This window comes from Sapajus apella, unplaced genomic scaffold, assembly GCF_009761245.1.
Source record: "Sapajus apella isolate SASKATOON/1434 unplaced genomic scaffold, GSC_monkey_1.0 scaffold99, whole genome shotgun sequence".
NCBI classification, from domain to species: Eukaryota; Metazoa; Chordata; class Mammalia; order Primates; family Cebidae; genus Sapajus; species Sapajus apella.
This window is the reverse complement of record NW_022437039.1, coordinates 5,716,983-5,741,994: the sequence shown is the minus strand read 5'-3', so window position 1 is coordinate 5,741,994 and position 25,012 is coordinate 5,716,983. Positions and strand designations below refer to the sequence as shown.

The 25,012-nt window shown below is 49.4% G+C and overlaps 1 protein-coding gene across 2 annotated transcripts; it reads right to left on the bottom strand.

Annotated features, from left to right (window-relative positions):
• METTL22 (methyltransferase like 22) lies at window positions 1-24,331 on the bottom strand. 2 transcript variants are annotated; one of them, XM_032258072.1, is made up of 12 exons: window positions 24,196-24,331; window positions 19,950-20,256; window positions 16,913-17,293; window positions 11,094-11,134; window positions 10,861-11,005; window positions 7,123-7,194; window positions 6,557-6,673; window positions 5,122-5,175; window positions 4,106-4,186; window positions 3,745-3,847; window positions 1,504-1,672; window positions 1-115 (listed from the first exon to the last, which is right to left on the bottom strand). In XM_032258072.1, exons 2-12 carry the CDS (start codon window positions 20,080-20,082, stop codon window positions 80-82), a joined length of 1,332 nt encoding a protein of 443 aa, XP_032113963.1. In that variant the 5' UTR covers window positions 20,083-20,256; window positions 24,196-24,331; the 3' UTR covers window positions 1-79. The 2 variants fall into 2 exon arrangements, with proteins under 2 accessions (XP_032113963.1, XP_032113964.1); XM_032258073.1 differs by lacking the exon at window positions 6,557-6,673.
• Window positions 24,332-25,012: the final 681 nt, after the last annotated feature.

Genomic DNA, 25,012 nt, shown 5'->3' with positions numbered 1-25,012 from the left:
TTGCTTTGGTGAGCTTCTGATTTTAATAGAAATCTACCATAAGAACAGTCAAGATGCCGTGCCTTGTGGAGGCAATGGGTCATGTTACTGGTTCTGCAACAATCTTCCAGAGCTCCTGCAGCAAACAGAAAAGAACAGGTTCCTGACATGCACGTACAAAACCATGGCAATTTCATGAAGGAACGTGATCAGCTAAGCAGAGTAGTTGGACAACATGCCAGCCACGGAGCAGGTGAGCTGGGGCAGGAGTGGGCCGGCGGCTTCCTCCTTTCTTTGTTGCTCTGGGCTGTTGCTTGACTGCGGCAGAGAGGCTAGATGGACGAAGTTCCGGGATTAACAGAAGCAGCATCGGAGGATGTCACACAGTCAAGAGACCAGAACGGTAGTGAGTTGCCACAATCTCTCCATTTTGGGGGAGATCTTTATATACAGTTTTACTTTAGAGACGGGAACTCACACTGTTGCCCAGGCTGAAGCGCAGTGGCACGCACCATTATAGCTCGTTGCAGCCTTGAACTTCTGAACTCATGCAATCCTCACACCTCAGCATCCAGAGTAGCTGGGACCACAGGTGTGCACCACCATGCCTAGCTAATTTTTTTTTTTTTTTTAATTTTTGAAGAGATGGGATCTATGTTGCCCAGGCTGGTCTCGAACTCCTGGCCTCCGGCAACCCTCCGACCTCAGCCTCCCAGAGTGCTGGGATTATAGGTGGGAACCACCACATCTGGCCTTTTTGGGACGTCTTAGGCATCATGTACTGGGGCTGCTGATTTGTAAGAAGTGTGTGTTCTTGCTCATGTGATACTACTCTTACTGCTGCCCAGAAGCGGCAGAGCAATAAATACAAGATCCCCCTCACACACAAAACCACACGAATTCCATGCTGCCCTTGCTCAGGACACGAGGCAGAGCACCAGGGTGGCAGCCCCTCACGACTCCCTTCCTCCCTTTTTCCTTAGAACTAGGCCTGAGTCTCTGAAGACACAGAGAAAGGAAGGCCACAGGCAAAAGGCAAACAGAAAAAAAGAAGTTAATTCTCAATCTTTGCACTCCAGTAACAGAAAAGCCTGTTCAGACCAAGAGGCTGGTATACATCCACACTGAAGATGTGACCAGCACCTACCACAGCAGGGCCCCTGCACCAAGATCTGGAGCCCACCAACTTCCTCTCCACCGACTTTCTGTTCCCCAAACAACCTCTGCCTCAGTCTTGCCTCCCCTGGAGTCTGAGCTGCCCACGGGGGAAAGTGTGCTATGAAGAAGAAAGTTAAGGTTCGCCCATAGGCCCACCTTCAGGCACGGTGGCTGCTAAGAACAGAACGCAGCTCCTTCAACCGGTTCCACTACAGACGGTGCCCGGCATGCAGGCTTCATTCACACCCTGCAGGACCTAGGGTGGGGCCTAAGCTTGGAGGGTTTGCTTCATCACCTCCTTTGCCCAGGAGTCACCTGCTTCACTATAAAGCAACCAACAGCCCTGCTTAGGGGGCCCAGACCTACCAGCTGCCGGATGCGCTCGTACACCAGGAGCTGCGGGAAGGAGGCCTCTACGGGCTCCACCACGAAGTGCAGGTTGCCGTCCCTGAGCTGCTCCAGGGCACGCAGGCAGGAGCGGAAGTGATCGTACGCTTCACACGTGACGTCCAAGTGTCTCAGTGTGAAGTTGAGCCTGCAAACCAGCCAGCCAACACACAAACTGTTGTCATCACCGGGAAGGGTTTTGCTGTTTCTGCCCATGTGTCTTTCCTGTCCCTCACTGATCTCATATCCCCTGGATGGACTTTTACTGAGTGCCTGTCTCATGCTGCATGTTTGAGGGCAATTCCTTCCTACAGCTGCATAATAGCCTGGGAGGTGGAAACGGCTCGCCCTTTATAGATGTGGAAATTGAGGCTCACAACGCTGAAGTCATGTATCCACAATGACGTCACGGGAAAGATAAAGATAAAGCTCCTCTGAGGAGCTAGGACTGGTGTAAGAGGCAGATGGTGTAAGATTCACACTTGAGGACAGCTCTCCATGTCCTGGCTGCACCCAGCACAGAATCCAGTGCCTGGAGCTGTTGTGTAATTATTTGTGAAATGAATGAATGAGAGGCGTGGCAGTGGGCAGTACAGACAACTCTGAGAGCACAGAGAACAGAGATAAAACTGCCAGACAGTTGGCTGTCTGAGAGATTTCAGAGATCGAGTGCCTTCAGAAACAGGCCTCCCAACCCTGCCACCTACCTTTCGAAATCTCAGTCTACAAGAAGACTTAACTTCAAATTCAAGCTCTTTCACTTTTTCTTTACAAAATTTTTTATTAAGAAAAATTTCAGCCATGTAAAAGGAGTAAGAACAGTCTATGCTGGGCGCGACGGCTCCTGCCTGTAATCCCAGCACTGACAGAGGCTGAGGCAGGCAGATCATCTGAGGTCAGGAGTTTGAGACCAGCCTGGCCAACATGGTGAAACCCTGTCTCTACTTAAAATACAAAAATTAGCCAGGCATGGCAGCACACACCTGTAATCCCAGCTACTCGGGAGGCTGAGGCAGGAGAGTTGCTTGAACCTGGAAGGCAGAGCCTGCGGTGAGCTGAGATTGCGCCACTGCACTCCAACCTGGGCAACAAAGTGAGACTCCGCATCCGAAAAGAAAAAAAGAACAGTCTAATGAACCCATTCCCAGCTTCAGCCACTGTCCACTTTCAGCCACTCTGCCACCTTGGCTCTTCCCGGGTCCCCCTCCCTCCACTGAATTATTAAACAGCAAATGCCAGACATCATCCCATTTCCTTTATGAAGTTGCAAATGTCAGCATGTGTCTCAAAAAGATGGAGACCTTTTCAACTAAAGTTTAACAATAATCCTTTTACATCAAATATTCAGTATCCAACTTTTCCCAACTGTCCGATGTTTTTCCTTTACAGTTTATAAAATCAGGATCCAAATGAGGTCTGTACATTGCTATGACTCAATGTGTGCCTCAAAGCAAGCGCTCGGTATTACTGGTATAAACAATACTGCAATAAATGTGCAAGTACATACAGTTTTGTACATAACCATGAGCATTTCCACAGGGTGAATTTCCACATGCTGAACTGCTGGGTGAAGAAGTCTCTTTAGTTTCACAGCTTTTGCTATGGATTACAAACTATCTTCAGAAAAGCTGTGGACTACTCTCAGGTATTAGAGGAAAATGTGTGTAGCTATCACAAGGTGGGCACTCAATAAACGGAACCAAACATTTTAGGATATTCAAGTGGAAATGTCTTGGAGAGGCTGTTGGGTGAAGAGCTGTCTGCATCAGTAAGAGAAGGAGACCTGGGGGAGCTGAAGAGGCAGACGGCACCACAAAGAGCGAGAACATTCAGGAAGAGAAGCTCTAGACAGTGTGCTGGCCAAGCGCTGAGGCTCAGTGCAGTCGGCATTCAAGTGATGGTCTATCGCTAACTAGCTGTGCCCTGGGCAAGGGCCCTGATGTTTCCCAGCCTTCCTCTCTTCATCTGTAAAGGGACAGCATGCTAGCACACAGGGCTAGCATGCAGAGTCAGTGAGGTAACGGACACAGAGGAGGAGCACAGGCATGTCACACAGTAGGTGCTCAAAAGTAGCATTGAGTAACAGGCCTGGCACACAGTAGGTGCTCAAGAAGTGGCAATGAGTAACAATCATGAGGACACTGAGAAGGACGCAATTAGGAGGTGAGAGTTCCGCTGATACACGGGACGCCAGCGCGGTCCCCATGACGCAAAGCTCACCTCTTCTCCACCGACAGGATGGCTGTGCAGGCATTTTTCAATCTATGGGCAAGTCGGGAGAGTGTTTTAAACACAGCATCCGTCAAGTTGTTGTCGTAAAACACTGTGGGAAGCAAAACGGCCAGCATTAGGGGAAAACATGCAAATATTAGAGAAATCGACTTTTCAGGGAGATACACACACAGAGAAAATGCTTCTCACCGCCCAACAGCAGCAGCTCCAAGAATGCAAACCGCACACAGACATGGTGGCATGTCCCGGAAAGTCTCTTATAAAACTGAACTCGGGGGGAGGTGAAGAGACTGTACTTGACTTCATGCTGTGACAAAGGCCATGTAAGGCGAAGGAGAAATTTTCTTACCTTCGGCTGCCAAGATGATGGTGGTGTGATTGTACAAGTCAGAAATTTCCTCTTGTGACCAACTGAAGGGGACCTCAGGATCTGACAAAGAAGAAAAGCACATTTTGTGTCCATCGCTTTCTCTCCTGGCCACCAGCTCTCACTGGGACTGACAAAAAGTCCCTTCAGGAGAAGAAACAGGGCTGGGGGTAGCTCAGTGCGGTGGGAACCGTCAGGCAGACAGGATTCCCTGCTTCAGGCCACCGCTGCCTGGGTGCAGAATAATGGTGGAGGAGATGCCTTTTCTGCTGAGTGTCCACTCTGGCCAGTGAGCAGCAGGTGGATTTCAGCCTCACCTGCTGCCTTGGCCTGTCGCCCAGTGCAGGACCTAATCTGCCCCATCTGCCTGCTGGGTGGCCAAGGAAAACAGCTTCAGTTTCGCCCTTACAGAAAGAGCACAGTACTACTTCCGTCACAGGTCTACTGGGAGGGCCGAAGGGCCTGTGATGGGCAAAGTGCTAGGCAGGTGACCGGTACTCAAGAAATGACTTTCCCCAGCTGCCATCTGACAGGGGAAAAAAAAGACATCTTTATATAAAGAAAGAGCAAGCACCCAGGTCTGAAGTACCCTGTGCAAGAAATACGGGAAATTCTCTTACCCTGGGGGCTTCCCGGAACTGCCGTTTGCTGGGAAACGGTCCGTGCCCCAGAGTCTGACAAACTCAGGTCCATGCCCCTACGCTGCTGCGTACCAGCTGTGCCCGTGGGTAGTCTGCACTCACGATTCAGGGACTATCATGCTACCATACAGAAAAACCACAAGACCTGAAGATCAAAGTGAATATGAGGTTCCCAGCATGCAGCAGGCGCGCAGAGAATGACAGCTGATGCCATCGGCCAGTGGAGAGAACCTGCCACACACTGGTGGGACGGTGGTAGCAGGTGGGGCTGCAGCTCCATCAAGGCCACAGAGCCGGGACTGAGGTATTACAAAGGAATCACTAACTCATACTGGGGGAAGCCAGAGGGAAACACACCTGTGCAGAGGTCGTCCTTCAGCCAGTCCAGTTCTTTGACCTTAACTACACCACCTGTAAAAACAACACAAAGAGAACCCTCCAAACTCTAAACATAATTAGGAAAAAAGACAAACTTTTACACTATATACCAAGATCCATCTATCCACCCACCCACCTTTTCTCTCATCCATCTTCCCACCCATCCATTTACCCACCCGCCCATCTTCCTGCCCTTCCATCTATCCATCTAACCATCCATCCATCCATCCATCCATCCATCTGTCCATCTTCCTGTCTTTCCACCCATCCATCCATCCATCTTCCTGCCCTTCCATCTATCCATCTGTCCATCTTCCTGCCCATCTATCTTCCTACTCTTCCATCTATCCATCCATCCATCGTCCATCTTCCTGCCCTTCCATCTATCCACCCACCCATCCATCCATCCATCCATCCATCCATCCATCCATCCATCCATCCATCTGTCCGTCTGCCCATCTTCCTGTCCTTCCATCTATTCATCCATATACCCACCCATCTTCCTTCCCTCTTTCCTTCCTTCCCATCCATCTTCCCACCCACCCACCGTCTCATCTACCCATCTTTCTAGCCTTTACCCTCTCACCCATCCACCTGCCCATCCTTGTTATCCTCCCTCCTTCCTTCTCATCCATCATCTACCCTCTGTCCCTTCCCTCCATTCATCTGTCCATCCTTCCAGCATTTTTTGAGTGCTAAGTGTCAAGGACTATGCCAGACACAGAAAAAATAAAGATTTAAGAGCCATGCTCCCCATCCTTATGGACCAGCTCCCCTAGGGAAGACTGGAGGGTTAACTGACAATGGCAAGACTGTGTGGCTGGGTGATGTCTGCAGGATGAGGCCAATGCACAGGAGGACAGAGAGGAAATCGTGTCAGACAGTGAGTGTCAGGGAAGGCGTCCACCAGCATGCTCCCTCTCTCCTCCCAATCTCTGCTGACTGCCTACTGTACCCTGAGCACTCAACAAATATTGTGACAGTGGAGAGCAAACACAGATGGGGCACCTGCACCAACATGTAGTCTGGTGGGAATGGAAAACACCATCAGTCACACAAGCAGAAGTTAAAACGCAATTGTGTAAGGTGTTCCTGGAGTCTGCTGGGGGCCCTGGCCTCAAATCTGGAGGTCTGGAGCCCTGAGCATGATGAGGACTTGCCGGGAGGAGGAGGGAGGGCAGAGCACTCAGGGGCAGGGAAGAGCAAAGGCAGAGGACTTGAAGGAAAGTGATCTGAAAGATGGTGAGGATGGCTGGGCGGGGGAGGCTGTAGATAGGCAGGGGTCAGATCCCCCAGAAGACGAGACGAGCAACGGGAAACCACTGAAGCGCCTGAAGCCTGTGAGGCTGCTCGGAGGAAGAAAGGCTGGATGGACAGCCCAGTTAGGACATAACTGTCGTCACCCATCACATACACTCATTCCTGCAGGCCGTGCAGGGAGCAGATGACCAGGCAGATGGGGGTGGGGGTCCATCCGGGCAGAGGGACGAGCCTGTGAAGTGAGTGACCTCTGGCCGTGCTGGATGCAGGGCTTGGACAGGAGACAGGAAAAGGCAGGGAGAGCAGGTGGGGGCTGGGCCAGGGAGGTCTGGGAATTCCATGGGTGATGACGCCCTGGAAGGTTTTCAGCAGGAAGAGGAGACAGGCTTGCATCTGAGAAAGGTCACTCTGGATGTTACATGAGGACAGCTTCCCCAGGTCCAAAAAGAAGCTGGGGAAACTAGCTGGGGGGCCTTCTTCCAGTGTCCGGGAGAGAAAGAGCTGGAACAGGATGATGCGGTGAATGTGGGAATGAGGAGGTGACTCAAGGAGAGCCTTCGATGCTCTGAAGCTCTGTGAAGCCCAGATGATGTCTGCTCCCTTTACTCACCTGGTACAAGGGACACAGGTGGAGCCCTGCCTCCCAATGTCATGGTCTTGGGTGTCTGTCCACCTGCCAGAGAAACCTCCCTCCCCGGCAGAAGACCCTGTGGGCCTTACCTCCAGTGGCAGCCAGGTGGCTGTTGAGGGCAATGTTTCGCTGGCACATGGCCAAGAGATCTGCACCGACATCTGGAATGACAGAGGGCAAGCCATAAAGCGCCGGCCGTTATGATGCTTTTATCTCCACGGTTTTGCCTGGAGAGAACTGTTGTCAATAGCACAACTGCAGAAATTAGAGAAACGTTTCTCCTGTGTGTCTTACTGCCAAAATTAAATACGCTCACCTTAAGGCTCTTTTCATTGGCTCGTTCCCTAAATAAGAGATTCTCATCCTGATGGGGAGAGACAGTGTGCATTCTAGAGGGAAGGCGTGTGAGCTCTCAACATCATCCCAGCGTATAAACCACGCATGCATTTTCCCTGCTTCATCCTTTTCATTTTTATAACCACACAGGAGCCAGGATCATGAATCCCATTTCACAGATTAAGTGACTTGAGCAAAGTCATATAGCTAGTAAGAGCAAGAGCTGGGATTTGAATCCAGGTTTTTCTAACTTCAAATTTAGGCTCGTTTGTGGACACCCTAGGAAAACTGACTGGACCAGTTTTCTGGTCAGAAAGATGTTTTCTTATGATTCATCAGGACACAGAGCAGATTCAAAGAGGCTGAGCCCCCTCTCGAGTGTGACTCACTTTGCTGCTGCGCAGATCTCCCTCCCAGCTGCATGCTACTCTGATGAGTGGGATTTCTCATCATTTCAAGAACTGACTTATAGTACAGTGAATCCTCACTGGGGGAAGCAGTGCTTTACCAAAAATAAATTTCTAATTAGAAAAATGTGTGTGTAGGAAGTACAGGATGTCTTGTTAATGGCATTTGCTTGGTCCACTGTCGGCGTGGACTCCCCCATCAACTGTAAACTCGCTGGGACTAGAGTCTGCACCCCAGGGGTCACACAGAGCCATGTAGAGAGCAGCTCCCTGCTCGCAGAAGGGAAGGATCTACCGTCTCCTAGGTCAAGAGAATATTGATGGTGTGTGCCCGACAGCACACGATGGGCTCGGCAGTTTTTTTTTTCTTTGATTATTTTTTTTTGAAATGGAGTTTTGCTCTTGTTGCCAAAGCTGGAGTAGAGTGGTGGGATCTTGGCTCACTGCAACCTCCGCCTTCTGGGTTCAGGCAATTCTCCTGCCTCAGCCTCCCAAGTAGCTGGGATTACAGGCTTGAGCCACCGCGCCCGGCCCTTTTTTTTTTTTTTTAAAGTACAGATGGGGTTTCACCATGTTGGCCAAGCTGGTTTCGAACTCCTGACCTCAGGTGACCCACCAGCCTCCGCTTCTCAAACTGCTGGGATTACAAGTGTGAGCCACCGTGCCTGGCCAGGCTCAGCAGTTTTTAAACCTTTATGATAGTTTCTGTCAGAAGCTTCTAACACGTAAAACAGGTAAGAGAGGAGCAGCTCTGGCTGAGTGGGGCAGGAGCCCCAGTGTCCTGAGTGCAGTTTCCCCAGCAACACTTGGCCGGTTCACGGGAGCTCTGCTCCATGAAACAGAATCTGAAATCCCACCACCTGAAAAGGGCACTGCCCTGTGAGCCCACAGGTCCACATTGAGAGCCTCAGTCTCATCAGCAACTGTGGATGACCTTGGGCCAGCAGTTTAACCTTAGCCTCAGTCTGCCCATTTGGACAACAGAGATAGGAACAGGCTTCCTGGCTCTGCCCAGGGTCACTGTGAAGTGACAGCCAGGCACTGATGCATCTGAAAGGACTTTTCCAACCGGAACATGGCATCTTAATGCAAGCTTTCTTCCCCATGCTGCTAAATCTCTCTCAGGGATGAGTTCTTTATATCCTGCTATTAGGTACCAGGCATGAAGCAAAGCTCTTGGATGGCTTGGCGCTGAGAAGTGCTCACTGACAATTTACACGACATTGTCAAGAAGCAGCCAATAGCATGGCTGCACTGTGGACTCCTGACCAGTGGTTAATTTGGTATATTTGAAAACTGCCTCAGGGACTGGTGAGCTCCAGCTTCTTCCTTCCTATCTCAGAAACAACAGTCTGTGTCAGAAACATTCACTAGGAAGCAACGAGGTATAAACCACGTCAGCTGGTGCCTCTTTCTGTCCAGCAGATATTAAAGATTTAAAATAGATGGCATGGTACAGATCACTGTACCATGGTTGTGTGCGATGTCACTATTGGGGAGCCAGAGGAAGGGGACATGGCACTTGCTGGATTACTTTAACAACTCCTCTATGAGTCTGAAATTATTTCAAAATTAAGTACTAAAAAAGAAATTAGTTGGTAATGTGTATCAAAAGCTTTAATAGTCTCACCCACTTCTAGAAACCTAGGCAACAGGTTATTAGACAATACACAAAGATGTTCACTGCAGTGTAACTAACACCACCCACTTCTAGGAACCTACTTGACAGATTATTAGACAATATACAAAGATGTTCATTACAGTCTAACTGACAAACAGAAATAGAAACCCTACAGGAATGGCCAAAATACTCAGCAATAGAAGGGTTACAAAAAAGATGAAATATTACCTGGTCATTAAAAGAGACACACACATACACACTTTTTTCCTTTTGAGACAGTCTTGCTCTGTTGACCGGGCTGGAGTGCAGTAGCGTAGGCTCAGCTCACTGCAACCTCCGCTTCTGGGTTCAAGCCTCCCAGCAGCTGGGATTACAGGCGCCTGCCACCACCATGCCTGACTAATTTTTGGATTTTTAGTAGGGACAGGGTTTCACCGTGTTGGCCAGGGTGTCTCAAACTCCTGACCTCAGGTGATCTACCCGCCTCGGCCTCCCAAAGTGCTGGGATTGCAGCTATGAGCCACTGCACCTGGCCTATATAGCAACTTTTTAATGACATGAGAAAATGCTCTTAAAATGTTCTCACATATGAGTGGGAGCTAAACAATGAGTATACACAGACATACTGAGTGGACTCACAGACACTGGGGACTCCAGAAGCTGGCAGGGTGGGAAGGGTGGGGGGTTAAAACTTCCCTGTTGGGTACAGGGTTCAGTATGTGAGTGATGAGTCCACTAAAAGCCCAGATGTCATCACTGTAATATAGCTGCACATAAGAAATCTGTACTTGTACCCCCTAAATATATAAAAATTTAAAAAAGAAAATGCTCGTAAAAAATATTTCTCAACATTTTCAGGATACAGTGTTGCTGTAGTTTGATTTTGGCTATTATTTGGAGGACATTCTTACAACATAACTGCCCTGAGGGCAGTGCCCGGTCAACTCCATTCACTGCCAGGCCTCCTGCATCTAGAATTGTGTAGCACATAGGAGGTGCCCAATAAATTCTATATTGCTGACTCAATCTAGTGATTGTAAAATTATGACTAATTTTTATTTGCTGTTTTGAAAATCGACAAAGAACAGGCAAGACTTCTATAACCAGGAAAAAAAATAATAAACTTGTTTTTAAAGCCTTCTAAAAGGGCGTATTCCTTCTGTTTTGGGAGATATTTGCTCTTTCTCAGGAGTGGGGAAAGAGGTACCAGTAGGGGTGCAAGACACCTCCTAAGGCTCAATGGCCTTAGAGTGGTTGGGTGATGTTGCTGCCACTGACTCAAGATTGGTGGGTCATTCTGATGTCACTGAGAAGAAATGGAGAGTGAAGAGGGCCAGGGGACCAGGATGGCAAAATCAACAGCAGCTAACAGCCAGTTTCCTGTACCTCTGACTTTTCATACAGTCAATGCACACTTTGTGAAGGTGGCTACTTCCCCGCAGCCTGAGATGTCACCTCGTTACCTGTACAATAAACGGTCCGTGCCATAGTGGCCGCAATGATGCTAGCGAACCCGGTGCCTGCCCCGAGCTCCAGCGCCGTGCATCCTCGGAAGAGGTCCTGTCGGAACAGGATGTAGTCCGCCAGGAGAAGGGCGCCCCGCCACACCTGGAGGGAGGAGGACAAGGAGTGACAAGCAGCATGAGGCTCTGCGGAGACCCGTCAGGGCCACAGGAAGTGGACGGGACCTACCCACCTGCTTGCCAACATCCTCCAGGGGCGTGGCCATGGTGTGCTCTGGATGAGACAGAAACCAAGAGAAATACCCACTGTGAAACGGGGATGGACAGAAAACCACAAGCCAGGGCTGTGCGGCAACCCGCCAGCATGGTCAGATGGGTGTCAGAGGCTGGAATTAGGGGGTCTAGAGAGCAGCAGAAACACAGGCTGTGCTACCAGTTGCGAGGTGACTTTCGAGCGCCACTCAGAGGCCAGAAGCTGGGGCTCACACTTTTTCCTGTACCTGGGTATCTCCGCCCACAGCCCAAGGCTAGGGAGGGTCTCAGGTTTTCACCCAATTTAATTACACACACATGCAGTGCACTACTTTTTCAATGGCCAAGAATTGCAAATTTATAATCATTATGTTTATTTATATACTACTAACAATCACAACTCATTCAAAAGTATTTTCTTAGAAGCATACTTAACTTCATTATTGTCTTAGAAATATAGTTAACTTCTACATTAGAAGTTAACAAACTAAGTTTAAATTTACATCCTTTTTTAAAAAGGTGAAAGAAGTATGATAAGTTAGCATAGTAAGTATTCTCAAGTGTAAAATACATTAGGATCAAATTCTGGTGGTTGGAAGAAGATAATGGAAAAAGATCAAGAAAAGGAATGAAGCAAAACATTTTTTGCTGTTAAATAAGAACCTGCTCATCTAAGAGCTCCCGGTGGGGGGAAAATAACTTGCTCAAGTATTTTTAAGTGAGACAGTAATGGCTATAGCCAACTGCTCTGTCTGTCACCAAACCAAGAGAGAAAATGACTGTGCGGGGTCCTCTTGGGCACCTGGGCCAATGTCCTCTGAGGACTCCTCCTGGGAAAATTGGGCCAAAGATTTCAGCCCTATGTGCAGAGTTAGAATCTTATCTCTGAATAAAGTGACTAATGCATCATCCACCAGCAACTTGGCTAGATGTGACATGGTGGCTTCGAAGGCACTTTTAATAAAACATGTTTTCAGAAGGGCTTCAGGTTGCTGTGGCCTAACACGTAGTCACCTGGTTTGAAACTGGATCAGAAATATACCCGCCGAGCCATGTGACGCCAAGTTCCTTCACTGAACCAGCATTCACTAGACACATTCTGAGGCAGGCCTGCGTGCCACTGGGATTCTACTTGACTGGCTCACACGTATTTTACAGATGAAGACACTGACTGGAGCTCAGCATTACTGTTTGTAAAGTTAATAGAAACAAAAAGCACCTTCTCTACGTGAGGCATTGGGCTAAAAACTGTCACTTAATCCACGAAATTGCCCAATGACAGGTTGGGGTGTTGTGTTAAAGATGAGGAAAATGTGGCGGTGAAGGTCAGCAGGTTGTGTGGGTCACAGAGGGGGTGAGTGGCAGACGCGGGGTTCCAAGTCAGGTTGTCTGCAGTTTTCTGGCTCTTTTTGACAGGGTCTTGCTCTGTCACCAGGCTGGAGTGTGGTGGCATGGCCAAGGCTCACTGTAGCCTCCACCTCCCAGGTTCAAGTGATCCTGCCACCTGAGCCTCCCGAGTAGCTGGGGCTACAGGTGTGTGCCTCCAGGCCAGGCTAAATTTTTTTAGTTTAATAGTTCTTGTAGAGATAGGGTCTCAGGATGTGGCCAGGGCTGGTCACAAACCCCTGGGCTCGAGTGATCCACTGTTTTGGTCCCCCAAAGTGGAATCACAGGTGTGCGCCACTGTGCACAGCCTTTTCTGGCTCTTCAGCCCGCTTGCAGAAGGGAGATACAGAATCTGAACTAGGCCAAGGACATGGTTTAAAAAGCTTGGGGCAGAGCCTCCCAGGATGAAAGGCACAGGGACTCACTTGGCAGGCTGAAGGCTTGCGTGCTTGTGCATGGAGGGAAAGGGGTGTCTGTGGTGTACTCCGGGTCCCTGCTCATCTCCTCTTCCCCAGTCCAGCCCACGCCATCTCCTGGGTGTGGCTCATAGCCTCCTCTCCTCTCCTCTCCTCTCTTCTCCCTCCATCTTGCTGGAAAAGCTCCCTCTTCACCATCTGCTCCCTAACCCCAGTTGCCCTGAGGGCTCCTGCTGCCAGGGGACCCTTTCCATAGTGATTTCAGTCCTATGTGATTGGTCACTTCCTTCCAGGGGTCTCATGGACATAAGTTCTGCCTCACAGCTGTTCTCAAGGGGTGGCCAGCTTCCCTAAAGAGAGAATGAGGACCCTGAGGTCAGGGACCTGCATGAGAACCCAGTTTTGTCATTTCCTAGTTGGGTGACGAGTCACTTCACTTATGGAGGACAGAGCCAGTTTCCTCTTCTGCAAAATGCAGAAGCAACACCATCCCTCATTTGTGAGGCTATAACTGGGTTTAACCAGACAGCGCTTCTGAGAGAGCACAGGATTGGCAAACATCTAAACACCACTGAGATGGTCAAAGCCCCCAACACTTGCACAGGTAGAGGTCACTGAAGCCCAGAGGGGGCACATGACCAGCCCAAGGTTATAGTCTGAGAAAAAAACATCGAATTAGATCATAATGTGTCAAGGATGATAGTGGCTCACACCTAGCATCCCAACACTTTGGGAGGCTGAGGTGGGAGAATCGCCTGAAGCCAGGAGTTGGAGACTAGCCTGGGTAACGAAGTGAGACCCATGTTTTTCTAAAGCCAAATGGAAACAAAAGAGGATTTAAAATGAAGTCATTTGGGAGTCTGACCAAAAACTGACCTAAGGCGAATGGACAGGGGAGAGAACGAGAGGCTAAGGGACGCATCAAAGGAAGAAGCAGATGCCGTGCGGCTCTCTGGGACCAGATGGAAAAAGCCAGAATGAATTCCCCAGGAAGCCGAGTGTGGCCAACCTCAAGGGCACTCTCCTTTCCTGTGTCTGATACTCTCGAGTCTGGAGTACAGACATTCTGAGGTCCACCCCACCCCTGCCCTGTTTCAGGCTCTCACTAGTGTTTGAATGGGGAAATATGCTTCGTCATGACTCAGCATAATCAGAGATCACAACAAATGCCCAGTATGTCTGCCCTGGGCCAGGAATGGTCTAGGTGGCTGAGTAGGGATGAGGGAGGATTCACAGTCTAGGGTTAGAGAGGCCTAGGTGACTTAGGGACCTCCCTATCCAGGGCCATCTTGTGGCTCCCACTCCTGTGAAAAGTCAGTTTATATGTAAATAATTCCAAAGCTATCTTAAGAACATAAAAGGCCAGGCTGGGGAACTAAGCCCATGAGAAACTCTAGGGCTAGCAATGGGAGAAGAAAGTGTTAGAATCTCACCTGTCCTTATCAGATTCTAGAATTATGCCTTATCTCATTTGCAAATTGTGTCTCTAGACCTGCAGGAACCCAGACTCTTCCTCAGCCAGTCTCCATTCTCCCAGCTTGGGCCAGTCCCCAAGACAGAGGCTTACATTTATGGAACACTGAATCTGTGCTAGGCACTATGCTAAGAGCTTTGTATGTGCCCTCCCTCTTAATTCCTCACAAGAGGAGGAGATTGTACCCACTGTACAGACAAAGAAACTGAGCTGAGAGGCTAAGCGACTTGCCCAATTCTCCAGCAGGAAGGCACGGGATTCAGAATCTGACAGCCTGAGTTCTAGCCCTGCCTCTCTCGAGTTCTCTAAAGGGGTCTGTTTATCTCTACAAAGAGGAAATTGAACATAATTTACTTTGAATCCTGGGTATGTGGATTCCTAGCAGATTCCTGGATAAACTTTTTAAGGTTTTGTCAAACCCTTGGAATAGTTAAGAAAATACATATTTTTCTTTTTCTTTAGAAAAATCAGTTTCTTTAATGGGTCTCTAACTTGAAATAAATGGGATGGTTTATGGGTCAGAGGAAAAGGGTGGTGAGGAGAGTGACGTGCTTACCATCCACTCTGCACCAGGCCCTGCTCCTCGCACTCACCGGGCACTAAAACCCAGGGAGAGTAGTTCCCCTGACCCTATACGGTTCTGAGTGAATAAGACATTTGTCTCTGGTCACGGCTTGCGAAGGTGGAGCTGGGCTCAAAATCCAGCCCTGCAGGATTAGATCAAGTTTTGGGGATGAAAGTGCTCTAGTCGGTTTGAAATAATGATGAGTTACCACCTAGGTTCACGCATTAGCTACCTTTCCACTCTCCTCCCTTAGGGCAGGTGGGGAGCAAATGAGAGCTGAAAAAGTGAACTTCCAGGTATACAGACAAGGGGCCTCATGGTGACATCAGTGGAACAGGGCAGGTGGAGAAGCTGGTCACAGGCCAGCTCCTTCCAGAGGGACTTTATTCTTAGCTCATAGGATGGTAGATACCCGAAACATTCAACGTACACACACTAGAGACAACATTCGCTGTGGAGTAACTGACAGGGTTGCTCCCGAGCTCGGGGAGGCTAATACAGTGAGGGCTCAGAGGGAAATGAGGCATCATCAGCCCCCCTGAGAAACAACAGGACTTCCCAAGCCTCTGTTGAATGCTCTGTTCCCATGATATGGAATGAGAACATGGGCTGTGGCATCAGACAGACCTGGGTACGAGTCTCAGCTCTGTCCCTGACTAGCTGTGTGACCTCAGGCAAGTTCCTCAACCTCGCTGAGCCTCAGTCTGTTCCTCTGTGAAATGTATACTCATCCCTTCCTGCAGGGGCCATGAGGGCAGAGGTCACCCATGGGAAACACTGAGCAGGGTTCTGGTGTGAGTTCCATGTTGCCCTCTCTGGGACAGTCTAGAAGAGAGGCTGCCTGGTAGCACTGTATAGTCGCTCACTAACTGTTTGCTGAGCAGGTAGATACTGAGCTGCTGTTTTGTCTGTTTTTCAGAGTGACCCACTGACCCCCATTCTCTGACCACGGCCAGTGCTGGGGGAGGCCTTTCCCCAGGAACTCAGACACTACCAGGGACCCCGGATCTCAATGAACAGCCCCAAATCACAGCTCTGCTCCCTACACGAGCAGCGCCAGGGGAGGCAAGAGCCCTGGTGTGGACACTGACTGCACGGTTTGGAACCCCACTCACCACCACCAAGCTGCATGGCACTAGGCTCGTCACTTCCTCATCCGAGCACCCCTTAGAAAGGGCTGTGCAGACTATGCAATGCGATACTGGTGAAGATATCCACAACACAGCAGGTGCCTAACCAGCACCCAGCACTTCCTGGCCCGGCTCCCTATAGTTCCCAGTGTTTCTAGAGTGCCGGGTCCCTAGATTTCAAATCCTAGAGTCAGCAAACCCCTCTCCTCTGCCCCCATACCTTGGTGGCAGTTCCTCTTTGATCCCACCTCTGGGTATCTGTCCAAACCTCTCTCCTGTCCCCGTTCCTGCCACTTAATCACCTCCCGTCTTAACCTGGCTTCTAGCTCCCAGTTCCCAGTCCATCCGACTGGCTCACACCCCATTCACTGTGACCGACACCCATCTCCCTGTGCCACACTGCAGCACCAGAACCTCCCATGGCACCCTGCTGGCACCCCAGCCAGGCCAAGCCTACCCTACACCCCTGACACGCTGAGTTAGAGCAGAGCACACATGTGGGAGGCAGCAGGAGGGAGGCTTCCTGGAGGAGTGTGGCTGAGCTGGGAACTGTAAGGCAATGGGAACATGTTAAGGGAGCAGAGGCTGGGGGCAGGCACTCTAGGAAAGGAGGCAGACCACAGACAAGAAAGCACACAGGAGGGTGAGGCTGTGGTGTGAGCTGGGCAGGAGTGACCGGGGTGGTGGAGAGCTTCCCCAGTCTCATCCGAGCTGGTTCTGACAACTTGTGCTGCTTGGGCCTGCAGAATCCACGCTCAGACCACACTGAGCCCTGAGCAGCGATACTGTGGAGTTGCCTTAAGGACACGTGAGCCAGACCTCTATTTACCTATTCTGATGATATCGTGGGGGCTGCCTTGTGCTTCCTCTCCGACGATGTTGTCTTCTTCCTGCGCTAGAATCATGGGATGTACCTTGTCTCTCAGAGGCCCTGCTGGGCTGGAATCAGAGGCAGCTCGTGGTCTCCTCACCACGTCCAAATCCCCATCCTCGTCCAGTTGAGCTTCAGCCACTTCCTGGCCAGTGGTGTCAGCCCCGGCCTGGAGGGAGAAACCCTCGTTACCGTGGCCACTTCCTGGCAGGGACCCTGTGCCGCTCGTCTCAGCAGAAGGAGGCTCCTTTGTGTGAATATCTCTGTGATCGCCACCCTTGGCCCCTGAGTCTGTCCAAGAATCTTGGCTCCAGAGAAGCTTGAATTGGGAGAGGAAAACTGAAAGGCAAGACAAAAAGCAAAATGAGAATTCCAAGGTGTTTTCTTTTTTTTCTTCCTCTTCTGTTTTGAGAACATCTGATTACCAACATGGAAGATTTTAAAGGCCAGGTAGAGATATATTAATGACAGCAGAAAAGGCCCAGATGATTCAGCTGCGACCACCATCAACAGCAGCCACCATTTCATGAGAATCTATGAGGCACTTGGCTCACATCATCTCATTCAATCTGTGAAGACAACTGCTGTGAAGACAGTGTTATCAGCGTCATCTTACAGACCCACAAACTGAAGCTTAGAGAAACGAGCTGATCAAGGCAACACAACTTTCAGGACTGAGCTCAGGGGCCTCTCCTCTAACCTCCCACAGCATCCTGGGCTTATGCCAGTGTTTGGATCTGTCCAATCATCCATCCACCCATCCACATCCATCCACTCATCCATTGATCACTGAACACTGACTGCGTGCCAAGTACCATGCTAGGTGCTGGGGGTACAAAGCAGAATCTGATTATGTCAGGGGCTTACATTTTAGGAGTGAAGTTGGAGAACAAACATTAAACAAGATCATTACACCACACTGTGTTAACTGCCAGGAATACAGGAAAACTGCATTCTGTGTGACAAAGATATGGCAACCATGTAAGGCAGGGGTAAGCAAACTGTTCCTGTAACAGATTAGATGAAAAACTTTGTGGCTGGGCACGATGGCTCGCACCCGTAATTCCAGCATTTTGGGAAGCCAAGACAGGTGGATTTCTTGAGCCCAGGAATTTGAGACCAGCCTGGGCAACATGGTGAAAACCCCTTCTCTACAAAAAAATTATCCGGGTGTGGTGGCATGTGCCTATAGTCCCAGCTGCTCAGGAGGCTGAGGTGGGAGCATCACCCAAGCCTGGGGACGTTGAGGCTGTAGTGAGTCAAGACCGCACCACTGCACTCCAGCTCGGGTGACAGAATAAGACCCTGTCTCATAAAATATACCCAGTTTTAAGCTTTGCGGGCCCTGTGATCTTTGTTGTGACTCTTCAACTCTGCCGTTATAGCACAAAAGCAGCTATAAAAACACGGAAATGAATGGGCATGGCTGTGGCGTCATAAAACTTTATAAAAATAGCTGTAGGCCAGATTTGGCCCACAGGCTGTAGTTTACAGACCTCTGGTATAATGTACCATCCAAATTAGGGCAGGAGGGCAATGGGAATGATTAATCATCAGACCATAACAAGCTAATACAGGGTAACTGGAGCTAGGGAGGGTGGCCAGGGAGGGGCTGTCTGTGCAGATGATACTTGAGGAGCCAGGGAGGGGAGGAAAGTAGGTGCTTCCTCCCTGACCTTGTATCTTATGGTTGCTTCCCTCTTCTCCCTGTGTTCGAGGGACAGAAAAAAGCTGAGTGGCCAAGAAGAGCAAGGGAGAGTGACATAAGGGTAGGCACACAGGCAGAGGCTTGTCAGGCTGGCCTCACAGACCAAGTTGAGGAACCTGGATGTTATTGTGAGAGCAATGGAAAGCCACTAGAGGTCTAACTCAGGACGTGCTGTGACTTGATCTGCATTTTCAAAAGATGCCCTTAGCCGCTGCAGCTAAGTGGGGAGGGTGTGCTGCAGTGAACTCAGTGGGAGAAGACAGGCAGCCAGACCAGGAACGGAGGTGGCTGGACTAGGGTGAAGGGAGTGGGGATAAAGAGCAGATGCCAGGGCCAGATGCCATGGCTCACGCCTGTAATCCCAGCACTTTGAGAGGCTGGGGTGGGTGGATTACCTGAGGTCAAAAGTTCAAAACCAGCCTGACCAACATGATGGAACCCTGTCTCTACTAAAAACACAAAAATTAGCTGGGTGTGGTGGCTGATGCCTGTAATCCCAGCTACTCAGGAGGCTGAGCCAGAAGAGTCGCTTGAACCCAGGAGGCAAAGGTTGCAGTGAGCCGAGATTGGGCCACTGCACTCCAGCCTGAGTGACAGAGTGAGATTCTGTCTCCAAAAAAAAAAAAAAAAAAAAAAAAGCAGAGAACAGATGGAGCCCCAGCACTCTGTCTCCCCACTGAACCCTGGGCTTGCTCAGGGAAAAGCTTGGCTCATTCATGTCTGCATTCCCAGCATCAAGTCCTAGGCCAGGCACACAGTAGGTGCTCAGGAAAGCACAGGAATTTGCTTAACGAAAGGGGGGTGGGCAGCAGTTCGCCTGTAATCCCAGGGACTCAAGAGGCTAAGGTGGGAGGGTTGCTTTAGGCCCGGAGTTCACAACCAGCCTGGTCAACACAGTAAGACTCCATCTCTACTAAATAAAACCCAGCCAGGTGTGGTGATGCGAGACTGTAGTCTCAGCTACTCTGGAGGCAGGGGAAGGAGGATCGCTTGAGTCCAGGAGTTTGAGGCTGCAGTGAGCCATGACTGTGCCACTGCACTCCAGACTGGGTGACGAGTGAGACTCTGTCTTTAAAAAAAAGCAAACAAAACAAAAGCAGAACAAACCCACACATACAAAAATTGCAGAGTACAAGGTTTTTTTAAAAATAATAAAGGAAAAAGCACTTCAGAAGCAGTCTGAGGATAACAGTTACATAATCCAGTCTTCCTGATATTTTCCCCAAAAAGATGGGTATGAGAAAACAGAAAACAGGATCTGCAGGGCACCTGGGCCCAGGACCTTACCTGGCTGCCCCACGCTGTTCAGCCGCACCATGAGGTGTCTATGATTTGGGGTGTAGAGGTGGACGTCTGACAGCACAGTATCACTTCTAAAGGTGACTTCGTCCATGGCTGCAGCAGGAGCCAGCTGCACCATGGCCCAGGCTCCACCTTAGTCCTGGGACAGGAGCCCCTCCGAGGTGAGAGCAGGTTCTCAGTATGGCAGGTCCCAGAGGAAACAGTGCAGACAGGTCCAAGCTGGTAGACAGTCAGTAGCTTTGCATCACCCTGGGAGGAGGTCTCAGAGACTTGGCCAGGGAAGAGAATCCAGCTAGAATTGAATTGCGTTGTTTAATATATTCACTTTCATAGTAACCTTTTATTTATAGCAAGAGATATAAATTTCCATTTGTAGGGATAAAGTTTCTCATTTTTTTTTCCAACTTTTTTATTAAAATTTCAAACAGTAAGAATATAGGGGAATATCATAACCATATAAATACTGCTTAGATTCAACGATCGTCAGCATTTTGCCACATGTGCCTGCCCTCTCTGGTTTCTTCTCGAGCTAAGAGTACACTGCAGACATCATGACATTTTGCCCCTAAATTCTTCAATGTCTGTCCCCTAAGAGCATTTCCCTATATAACCATAAGACCATTAGCAAATGTAAGATAATTAATAATTCCCGAATAGCATTTAAAGTCAATTTCCTCAAAGTCCTTGAGGTTATTCCCCTCAAAGCAGTATCCAATAACAATTTACGCTTTACATTTAGTCATTAAGGCCCTTTACTCTTTCTTTTTAATTCTAGAAGCTGTTATAAACTGCTCCTGTATCATTTGTTGTTATAAAGCTTTCCTATTTTAAACGTTTTAACAATTTCTTTGGATGGGTGAGGTGGCTCACGCCTGTAATCCCAGCACTTTGGGAGGCTGAGGCGGGCAGATCACGAGGTTAGGAGATCAAGACCATCCTGGCTAACATGGTGAAACCTTGTCTCTATCAAAAATACAAAAAATTAGCCAGGTGTGGTGGCATGCGCCTGTAGTCTCAGCTACTCGGGAGGCTGCGGCAGGAGAATCGCTTGAACCCGGGAGGCAGAGGTTGCAGTGAGCCAAGACTGCACCACTACACTCTAGCCTGGGTGACACAGTGAGACTTCACCTCAAAAAAAAAAAAAAAAAAAAATTCTTTTTAGAGACAGGATCTTGCTCTGTTGCCTAGGTTGTAGTGCAGTGGTATAGGCATGGCTCACTACAGCCTCAAAATCCTGGGCTCATGAGAGCCTCCTGCCTCAACCTCCCTAGTAGTTAGGACTACAGCTATACCACCATGCTTGGCATTAAAAATTTCTTTTTGTAGAGGTGAGGGTCTCACTACGTTTCCCAGGCTGGTCTCAAATTCCTGGGCTCAAGCGATCCTCCCACCTCAGCTTCCCAAAGTGCTGGGATTATAGACATGAGCCACCATGCCTGGCCTAAAGCTTTGCTACTGAATTTAAAAAGGTGAGTGGAATTAGCCAGGCGTGGTGGTGCACACTTGTACTCCCAGTTACTTTGGGAGCTGAGGTGGGAGGATTGCTCGAGCCCTAAAGGCGGAGGTTGCAGTGAGCTGAGAATGCCCCACTGCACTCTGCACTCCAGCCTGGGTGACAAAGCAAGACCCCATCTAAAAAAAAAAAAAAAAAATTGAACAAAAAAAAGGTGAATGGATATAAAGGAAAAGCAATTAAGGGGATCACTATACAGATGATATGCAGATATGGAAAAATTATGCAGGTGATATAGCAATAACTAAAACTTGGAAAACCATGGCTGAGGCAAAGTGGTCAAAAACAGGGAGGATCTCCCTCCAACCAAATGTTTCATCTCATTGAAAAGCATCAACAAATAGCAGTATTCTGATGGGCTTTGAAGCTGGACAGCCCACATGGGGATCCCTGGTCTCTCGCCTTCTAGCTATGTAATCTCAGGAAAATCACATCACTTTTCTGCATCTGTTTCTTCAACCACACTCTCATGCAGTCGTACTACTGGGTGGGAGAGTCCTTGGTCTATAGTAGGTGTTAATAAAACACCAGCAAACTTCTTGTCCTGGGGTTGGTTTCAGGTATTTGACCCAAACCTGCCCATAACCCCTGACTGCCTGCAGGAACTGTTCCTACTGGGGTAGGTATATCCCCTAGGCATGATCTTGCAGGGTCCCCATTTCTTCAACTGCAAAACGAGGTCATCATGACTCAGGCTGTCCCAATGATCCCAGTACACGGCTGGAGTTCCTATATTTAAGTGTTTGCCATGGGGCAGCAAAAGTTGTTCCAACACAAAAAGTTTTAGGAGAAAGATGATTCCTAATGCTGGCTTTCCTACTCAACACTATAAAGCCATCAAAATGCAAGTGGGTTGTAAAGAAAGTCTGTGAAGCTGGCAAATAAGTGCAGAATTTCATGGTGTCATCGAAAGTGGAGAAATGCTTGACCTTCAGGCAAACACTCTTCATCAATGAGACTGGCAAAACCACACCAGATTCTGGAAGAGAAAATACAGCTTATACCTACCACTCATTTCAAAGGCAGATCAAGCTTTCTCAGGACTTAGAGATGTCCTGGGGGAAAACTGGGGACTTTCACACATAGTTTTGGGGGAAAAAAAGATCCTCTCTAACATTGCTGTGAAAATCAAAGCAAACCAAAGGATGCCATTTTTTTTTTCCTATAGTGCATTTTCTTTCTTTCTTTTTTTTTTTTTTGAGATACAGTCTCACTCTGTTGCCCAGGCTAGAGTGCAGTAGCGCCGTCTTGGCCCATTCCAACCTCTGCCTCCTGGGCTGAAGCGATCCTACCTCAGTGTCCTGAGTAGTTGAGACTGCAAGCACACGCCACCCTGCCCAGACAATTCTATATTATTAGTAGAGACAGGATTTTGCCACGTTGGCCAGACTAGTTTCAAACTCCTGATCTCAAGGTGATCCACCCACTCTGGCTTCCCAAAGTACTGAGATTACAGGTGTTAACCACTGTGCGTGGCCTACAGTGCAATCTTGTTGGAAAACTTATATCCCAGAAAAATCAGTGTTCTTTGCTTTTTCCAAAAGCAAGCGTAATATTACACACCAAATTTTCTTAACTATAGACAAAAAGAAAACTCAAATTCTTAATCTCTAGTTGAATTTTCCATTTTTAAATTCAATCCAACCAGGCTTCCCAAGAAATGTATGCTGCAGGTAAGTCCCAGGTGAACGAGATTCCCTTTAAGGGACTTACCGCAGAATCAGCTATCTGGGAATAAGGAGGCTCTCTTGAACCTATCTCAGGGCCTGTATGAGGAGTAAATGAGACAATGATCACTTTTAGGGCTCACGACATCTAGTAAACGTTTAATAAGCAACGATAGTAATTATAGCAATATAATAATTATTAAAGTGAATGCTGGGAAGAAAAAGAAAAGGTAACAGTTTCTCTAGTCAGGAAGCCTCCCTCCGGGAATGCAGGGTATGTATGGGTTTCGGGCTCCTCTCTTCACCGGGCAGAGCTGAGAAAGGAGACCCAGGTTGCGGATGGGGACCCGCCCCGCCACCCTCCATAGGGCTGCAGGCTCATCCCCGCAGCAGGAGCTAACGTGTTCTTGGCTCTTCTAAGGCTGTGGGGGCTAGACTGAGACGCTGCCAGCCCTCCCCTCCTATAGGTCCCCAATCAGTTATCCCAAATAAGCAGTTTGCTGGGATCACTATGTTAAAATAACTTCCCTCCTCCTCTTTCTGCTAAGTGCAACTCACTCAACAATCTGGAATTTGGTACGACCCCATGACGATTTAGGGCCAAAAGCAGGGTAACGGAGGGCAGGGTGTGAAGGCCTGGGGTCGGGGTGGTAATGAGGGGGCCCGGCCACGGCGCGCAGAGTCGTAGTGAGGGGCTCCGGGACGTCCCCCGTGGGGCTTCTCGTCCTCATTCCCTTGTCGCCTTCCTAACGCCACCCTTGTGGGTTAACTGCTGCCCTCTCAAAAGGCAGTCACAGGTCAGACATTGCCCACCTTTCTTAATTCGGAACCGAAGGAGAGCTGCCTGGACCCAGGACGGGGAAACCCAGGTGAGGACGTGGACTTCTTCCCCCAACACCTGTGCTTAGAAGGGGAAACTGAGGCCAATAGTGGGGTCGGGCCTTAGGGATCTGGGCCTCAGATCCGTGGGAGCTCGGGTTTCAAAGTCAGGCTCGGCACCCAGAGGTTCCCTGCACCCTACCCTATCCCGCTGCCTCTTCCAGGGACTTACCAGCGCAGGGCCCAGCTTGGAGTCCCACCCGACCACCCTCTCGGTGGGACCTAGGCGGCCGCCATAACAGGGAGGTCTGCGCAGGCGCGGCCCCGCCCCCGCGTGCGTCCATCCTGCCGCAGCGCACCGTGGCTCCACCTAGTTGCCCGGGCCGCGTAAGCGTGCGGGGGTGTTGACGTACACCTGCAACCTTCGCTCTGGTCACTGGCGAGGCGTGTTTACTGGGGGGTGGGGGGCCCTCTGCACGTGCGTGGCCAATTCACTCCTCTAAAGGAGTTAAACAGGAATTAAATAACTCGCCCAGCTGCTAAGTGGTAAAGCCTGGATTCGAACCCGGGGTGTAGGATCCAGAGCCGGTACTGTTTAACCAGCATGCCAGCGACTGCATTTATTATCACTGGTGTTATTGTTATCCATGCTCTTAGTACTCGTTTATTATTTTTTCTTTTTTGTGTCTGTGTGACGGTCTTGCTCTGTTGTCTAGGCTGGAGTGCAGCGGTGTAATCATAGCTCAGTGCAGCCTTGAACTCCTGGGCTGAAGCGATCCTCCTGTTTCAGCCTCCCTAGTAGCTGGGACTACAGCTGCCTGCCACCATTTAAAAAAAATTTTGTAGAGATTGTGTTTTGCTATGCTGTCCAGGCTGGCCTCAAACTCCTAGCTTCAAGCAGTCCTCCAGCATTGGCCTCCCAAAGCTCTTAGATTACAGGCATGAGCCACCGCGCCCGGCCCTCTCTTTATTCTTAATAGGTGGTAGTGATTTCATTGAATTATATGCTCATCAAGTTTCCAACACCAGGGAGGTGAGACAAAATAGCC